General features: G+C 36.5%; 1 protein-coding gene across 1 annotated transcript; it reads left to right on the top strand.

The window, feature by feature from the left end:
• Nucleotides 1-5,382: 5,382 nt before the first annotated feature.
• Nucleotides 5,383-6,327, top strand: LOC100156990 (olfactory receptor 8K5-like). The gene has a single exon (XM_001926210.3). The coding sequence runs from the start codon at nucleotides 5,386-5,388 to the stop codon at nucleotides 6,325-6,327; it is 942 nt and encodes a 313-aa protein (XP_001926245.2). The 5' UTR covers nucleotides 5,383-5,385.
• Nucleotides 6,328-7,959: the final 1,632 nt, after the last annotated feature.

The following is a 7,959-nucleotide window of genomic DNA, read 5'->3' as shown; positions in this document are numbered from 1 at the left end:
AAATTCCTTGGCACTTCAATGTCCAAGAAAATTAGAACAAGCCTTGAAATGTTAACAGAAAGTAGTTCTTAGTTCACCTGTTCCCTTCTCAAATTTAGAGGGTTAATCTGTGTTCCTTGGGTTATGGCTTTATTAATTTTATGACCTCTGCTACCCACTCCATCCCCTGCATCCATTTCTATTTATTTGTGGGAGAGAGAGGTAGCACAACTCTGCTTTGTATCACTGCAAGATCTTGGGCCAAAGAATGAAAGCCATAAAACTTCTAGGAAAAGAAATCTAAATAAATATTCAGATAATGTGAAATTAAAGCCTCATCTTTATTTTTTTTTTTTTTTTTGGTCTTTTTGCTCTTTCTTTGGGCTGCTCCTGCAGCATATGGAGGTTCCCAGGCTAGGGGTCGAATCGGAGCTGTAGCTGCCGGCCTATGCCAGAGCCACAGCAACTCAGGATCCGAGCCGCGTCTGTGACCTACACCACAGCTCACGGCAACGCTGGATAGTTAACCCACTGAGCAAGGGCAGGGACCGAACCCACAACCTCATGGTTCCTAGTCGGATTCGTTAACCACTGCGCCACGATGGGAACTCCTAAAGCCTCATCTTTAAATAAGTAATATATAGGCTTTGTCCTTTTATAGGGCAAAACTATAGTAATGGTTGTACTGAAAAGTGCTATCATAATGATCTCAACCCTACTCTTCCCTGAGGTTGGGATCAGCACAACCTCACTGAGAATAAAATCTAGGAGTTCCCACTGTGGCTCCGCAGTAATGAACCCAACTAGTATCCATGAGGATGCAGGTTTGATCCCTTGCCTCACTCAGTGGGTTAAGGATCCTGTGTTGCCATGAGCTGTGGTATAGATCAGCAGCTGCAGCTCCGATTCCATGCGTAGCCTGGGAATCTCCATATGTTGCAGGTGCAGCCCTATATATTACTTATTTCAAGATGAGTCTTTAATTTCAAATCTTCCAGTTATCAGTCGTGCAGCTTTGTTCAAATTACATGGTTTATCTGAGCTTGATGTCTTCTGAATATAGGAACGATATCTCTCTCACATAGTTTAAATGATATATTTTAACCTAGTACCCACTACATATTTTATTTGAATAATAAATTCAAAGAAAAAATATTATATGATGATGATGCCATTTAAAATTTATCATGAGGAGTTCCCATCATGGCTCAGTGGAAACAAATCTGACAAGCATCCATGAAGATGCTGGTTCGATCCCTGGCCTTGCTCCGTGGGCTAAGGATCCAGCGTCGCTGTGAGGGGAGCTCTAGTGTAGGTCACAGACAGGGCTCAGATCTGGCATTGCTGTGGCTGCGGTGTAGGCCAGCAGCTGTAGTTCCAATTCAACTCCTAGCCTAGAGAACTTCCAAATGACACGGGTGTGGCCCAAAAAGACAAAACAAACAAATAAATAAAATTTATCATGACTTTTGGAACTCTTCTAATTTCACTAGAATGAAGCTGATGTCAAAGTGTTACTTTAATTATTGACAGTGTGTCAGGGTGTGAATACTTTTATGTGGTTCTCCATGAACTACACAGTTCATTTATGCTGTTTTGTTCCTTTCTTAAAATTGTCCCTTACATTTTTTCTCTGGGGAATATGTAGGGTGTCCTAGATAATTAGCAAACACCAACGGGCAATTTCTTAAAATCACTCAGATGATTTGGGCATAATCATGCGAATCAATTATATGCTATTTCCTCAGGGAGCATAGCAAAGAATAAAGGAAGGCATATATTCTTCTTACTCAAAGAAAAAGCAAAATTTCTTTTGGAGAAGAAAATCCAGTTCTTCATTAAAGGTGAGTAGACAGGAATTGTTGATTTCAATTATCACCTCTGCGTAGGTAATTTCAAGTGGGTTCTGGATTCTGACTATGGACACTCTTATGGTCATTGACAGCTGATTCTTTATACCATAAACATTCATTATCTCCCTTTTTAATTGCAGTATTTTTAGAACATAAAATCCCACAAATTGACTAGATGTCATATATCCATTTGATTTGGAAAAGTTGATAGTGCATTTGGATAATTCAAGTGAAGAGAAAAAAATATATATGAGCAAAATAATTACTGGTCTAAGCTATTATAATCTATTAAAGTTAGGATTTCCAGATAAAATACACAATTCCCAGTTACATATGAATTTCAGATAAAAATATTTTTTAGTATGTGTCCTGTGTACTACTTGATAAATATTATTTTATATAAATATATCTAATGTAACATTTAAAAAATAATGCATTAAAATATATATTATGTCTTATACTATTTTACAAAAGTTTGCAATATTTTAAATGAAATAATTTCAATAAAAGGGTTTAAGTTCTTATATATAAGGATGAACTCCCATGCATGAACTTGTAGGTTTTTTTAGTTGTCTGCTTGTTTTTGCTACTGGTTGCTTACTACTTTTTTTTCCCCCCCAGAATAGGCTTTATAAACTGAGTAAGTAGACTGGAAAATAAATAGAATTATTTCAGAGTTATAGAGAAAGCCCTGAACCCTAAATAATTCCTAACTTCTATCACCAGATCTGAAGATTAAAAAGTAAGTCATCCCTTTGCATACTTTTGTATTCTGTCTGCTGTAATGGTTAGTTCTAAATGGAAGTACATAAACCGTTGCATCAATATGTTAAAAAATGACCAGAGAGGAGTTCCGTGGTGGCTCAGTGGGTAAACGATCTGGCATTGTCACTGCTGTGGCTTTGGTCATTGCTGTGGCTCGGGTTTGATCCCTGGCCTGGAAACTTCCATATGCTCTAAGTGCGGCCAAAATTAAAAAATAATTTAAAAAATGACCAAAGATATCCTTTCTCAAATAAGAATGGGCAAGGTGTTCATATCTTTTTAGAGTTCTTGATACCATTCTTTTTCAATAAATACCCAGAAGCAAGATTCCTGGATCATATGGGGAGTTGCTAATGAACAGATATAAAATTTTGATCTTGCAAAATGACTAGGACTAGAGATCTGCTGTGTATCATTGTGCATAGAGGTAATAGTATTGTAATGTACACTTAAAAGTGTTTTAACAGGGTAAATTCTCATATTAGTGTGGGCAGGGTAAGAATCCATTGGGGTTCCCATTGCGAGTCATTGGATTAAGAACCTGATATAGTGTCTGTGAGGATGTGGGTTCAGTCCCTGGCCTCACTCAGTAGGTTAAGGATCTGGTGTTGCTGCAAGCTGTGGTGTAGGTCAAAAAAGACATCTTCAGAGGGAGGTAATAACTGACACTGAAAATGGAGATAAACTCAGTAAACACTAGAATAATTCCTAGCAACGTATTGAAGTCTTCTAAGTTGTAGGATTGGTACTGGAATTTTGAATTCATTTGCTTGACTCAGTGTGTCTCCCACTGTGCAGGAAACCTTTGATAGCAGGTCTTGCAACATTTAGTTCCTGTTTGTAAAATGGGATCGAAACGGCTTAGTGATCTCCAATATTGCATTTCTAGTCTTTGGATCAAACTGACTAACTCAACACTAAAAGTTAGCCGATTCCTAGAGTTCTGCCAAGTGTCACTGAATGGCTTCAGACTCCACTGACTTTAGGGGAGCAACATTTGCTCCTCCCCCAGTCAAATGTCTCTTTGGCATGTGGATTATTTCCAGTTGAAAATAGTCAAGACCCACAAGACTCCGAAAGAATTTTTGAACTTCTCCTCTATTGCCTGAAAGAATTTACCTAAAGGGCTTGTTCCCATGATAGAACTATCACCAGCCATACCTGCAGAGAAAGTCTGCTAGTGGCAATGGGGGAAAATCAGGCAGAGGTCAGAGTCCATTCTGCGCTATTGTCTTGCATGGCCCCGCAAATATTTATTTACCAAATATTTACTTTTCTATCTCCACATGAACTGCCTCTCTCCCCTTTGAACTCCCACATGACTATCCCCAACATCCTCTTCTGTCTTTAGCTGAAGATGATATTTAAGGTCAGGGCTTTGGCCATTTTGATGAGTTCCTCAGTTTTCCTGGGTCTCTCTCATAGGTACATGTTATACAACTTTGTTCGATTCTTTTTTTCCTGCTAATCTGTCTCATGCAAATTTAAATCTTAGACCAGCCAAAGAACCTAGAAGAATAGAGGAGAATTTCTTCCTCCCTGACAGCTCCAATGAAATAAAAATGTGTGTTCTAAGTCAAGTCAGAAAACTTTAAACAAAAATTTTTTTTGCTGCCCTTTAGCCTCTTTTCCGCTTTACTGGCCATTGTGTATCTGCATTATGCATCGACCAGACCTCCCTGTCAGCAGAACTACCAGCTCAATCATAAACAGAAACATTCTCCTAGCATTAACAAGATAACTCCTTAGGAGATAGCCTTCCTTCTTAATTCTGTACAGGGCTGTGATGACCCATGACTCATTCCTTGCTTTGTATTCATAGATCAGGATTGTATGAACTGTCAATAATCCATCATTGAATGCTTAGCCCTCTGTCTCAAACACTTAAACAACTGTGCTTTTACCTTTAATGGGTAGAACAGTTCTCAGAGCTTTCTGAGATGCTGTTCTTGGGTTATAATTCTTAATTTGGTTCAAATAGAATCTTCCTTTTCTTTTTTTAGGTTAACTGGTTTATTTTTTTTGTTGACAACTCCCAGAAGTTTCACTTGATAGGGAGAAGTTTCTGCCTTGGCCCATTTGGACTGTGCAGGCTAAGCCAAGCATTCCATTATATTATGGTGATTATAGCCTGCATTTAACCTGATTGAATATTTTGAACGCTAATTCCTCCTCCAGTTGAAAATCATGTTTGCAGAGTTCCAGATTTTCATGGAGGAAAAGCAGAATGTGAAAGGAAGGGAATCAAGGTGGATTAAGCCAAAGCAGGTTCATTATCTTCAGTCAGAGCAGTTCTACTTGGTTTTACTGACTTCCCATGCAAATTTTATGAAACGCAGAAGGTGGCACTTGTCAATAAAATATTTTTTAAATTACAGTGTTACTCTATACTCTATTGAACAATTTTAGAACTCCACAAGGATTCTCAGACAAAATGGAAATGTATTAAAAAAAATTTGATGCCATTGTAGAGATGAAATAAAGTCTAATATTTCTATATTAATACCTATATTGTGTTTTTAAAACCAAGAATATGTTCCAAATACTGCTGACTCTAGACTTTAATCTGTAGTAACTGTGCATGTAGTTTCATATGAATCCCTCTCTTTGAGAAGTAGAAGTTTTTGCTATTTATTTTAGTTTCAAAATCAGATATGGAAATGATGTTTCTTTCTCCATTATCAAAAAAAATCATTCTGTTTACAAATATTATACTTTGTTTAGATGACACCGCATGAAAGCTAATAACAATTTCTCTCTTCCTTCCCAGAAAAGCTAACTGGACTACATGGGCAAACAGAATCTATCATTGCTGACTGAATTCATTCTGATGGGAGTCACAAGGCAGCCTGAGCTTCAGGCTCCCCTTTTTGGGATTTTCCTCACCATCTACACCGTCACAGTGGTGGGAAATCTGGGCATGATCATCTTGACCCAAATGGATTCCCACCTACACACCCCTATGTACTTTTTTATCAAACACCTGGCTTTCATTGATCTTGGTAATTCTACAGTCATTTGTCCCAAGATGCTTGTAAATTTTGTTGTGGATCCAAATACCACTTCCTATTATGCATGTGCCACACAGTTGGCTTTCTTCACTATGTTCATCATCAGTGAATTTTTTATCTTGGCAGCCATGGCCTGTGACCGTTATGTGGCCATCTGTAACCCCCTGCTCTACAAAGTCATCATGTCACAAAGACTTTGCTATATGCTGGTAGGCATCCCATACCTCTATGGTACTTTTCAGGCACTAATGTTCAATATTAAGATTTTTACATTGACCTTCTGTGGCTCTAATGTCATCAATCATTTCTATTGTGATGGTGTTCCCTTGATACTTATGCTCTGCTCAAATGCACAAGAAATAGAATTGTTGATCATATTTTTTTCAGCATTTAATTTGATCTCTTCCCTCCTGGTCATCCTAGTGTCCTACCTGTTGATCCTGATAGCCATATTTCGAATACAGTCTGCAAAGGGCAGGAAAAAAGCTTTCTCTACATGTGGTTCTCATCTGACAGTGGTGGTTGTGTTCTATGGGTCTCTGTTATTTATGTACGTGCAGCCCAACTCGACTCACTCCTTTGATACTGATAAAATGGCCTCTGTGTTTTACACTTTAGTAATCCCTATGCTTAACCCCTTGATCTATAGCTTAAGGAACAAAGAAGTAAAAAATGCCTTCTACAGGGTCTTTAAGAATCAGTGCAAGCTTTATATCTAATATCCAATATGAAATATTATTTTAATAAACAAGAAAAAGGCAAATGTCGCTTGATAATGTTTCTAATAAATATAATTGCATTATTTTCATCTCCAGAGCAAAGGCTAATTAAAATGCACAGATAAATAGATTGTTTCTCTTGTTTTCAGCCAAATTAATCCTCATATTTTAGGTCTCAATTTAATGAAATTTCCTTCCCAACATTTCTCATTATTGATTCAATATTTCCTTTATTGAGTCCACAGAACCCCACATCTCACCCAAGGGAAACACTTATTAAATTCTAAGTCAGTAAACTATGTGTTTGTTATCAGGCAAAGACTTTAAAACATACTATAAATATGTTCCATACACTGATTGATTTAATTAAAACCTTAACCTTTTGAGGAGACAAAAGATTAAAAATAACCAAGAGGGAATTCTGGAGATGAAAATTCAATATTTGATAAGAACCGATATTTTGAATGAGAATAATAGCATATAATATACTGAAAAAGAAATGATAGCTACACTTAAACTCATCACAATAAAGGCTACTGAAAGTGAGGTCAGAGGAAAACCAAATACTGAATGAATATTATAAAAATAGTCTCAGTGATCCGTAGAACAACAGCAAGCCACATACAGTACATTCAAATGTAGGTCTAAGTGGAAAGAAGAAATTATATGGGGCAGAAAAACCATGGAGAAAAATGTTCACCAGCATTTTCTTCCAAACTTTAAAAAAATAAAAAAACAGTAAGCCTAAGATATAAAAAGATTAAATACTTCTAAGCAGGATAAACAGAAAGGACATTACACCAAAGCAAGACCTATAAGGTTTCTGAAAACTGAGGATAAAGAAAAACCTTTAAAAAAGATAGGGATGAAAGGTACTTATGAAAAGATGAAGAAAAGATTTACCACTGATCACTGGCAAAAACAGTGTCATAAAACCTTGTCTTATGTCAACTTATAATTATATATCCATCAAAATTATTCTTGGTTAATGAAGGCTGCTTTGTGTCATCCTTTTATACAAAGTCATTGTTTCAGTTACTCATGCATTGTGTATGTGTATGAGTGTGTGCGCATGAAATATACTTAACTGGTGCATTATGTTGTATAATTGAGATGCTGACAAAGGCATATTTATGTTTTCCAATGTTTAGTGCTATTGTACAATTTATTTATTCAGTTAGACCCAGGCACAAAATATTTTTGACTTTTCCTAATGGTACATTTGCAGAATAATTAACAAATATCCAAGGTACTCTCCCTTGGTAATTACATGCATCTTTTTTTTTAATCCTTGAATGAGATCAAATCTTTAACAAAATGAGTCTCAAAGGGGGCTGAAAAACACTTCAAATATTCTGCAGCAGACAATGAGGATTAAAACAACAGGAAGTCAAAGCAGATTCTCCAATAAAGTAAGTAGCAAACACTGATCTTTGAACATTTCTCAGGACATACAGCTTAAACTCAATCATCACCAAAGATCTTGAAAGCATTATGCTGTGCAAAACTGTTTATTTCATTTCAATATACTTACATGTCATCAATAGGATCAAGTGTAGGACAGACCAGTTTAATAGTCTCTAATACTCTGTGTTGTGCATTTAGATCACATTAATTTTTTTTCCAAATGAA

Source organism: Sus scrofa, chromosome 2 (assembly GCF_054392235.1).
Source record: "Sus scrofa isolate SSC_HxYL_T2T_F1_AM1 chromosome 2, Sscrofa_HxYL_maternal_Yorkshire_Landrace_v2.0, whole genome shotgun sequence".
Lineage (NCBI taxonomy): Eukaryota > Metazoa > Chordata > Mammalia > Artiodactyla > Suidae > Sus > Sus scrofa.
The sequence above is the reverse complement of the archived record's forward strand: the minus strand, read 5'-3'. Positions and strand labels throughout refer to the sequence as shown.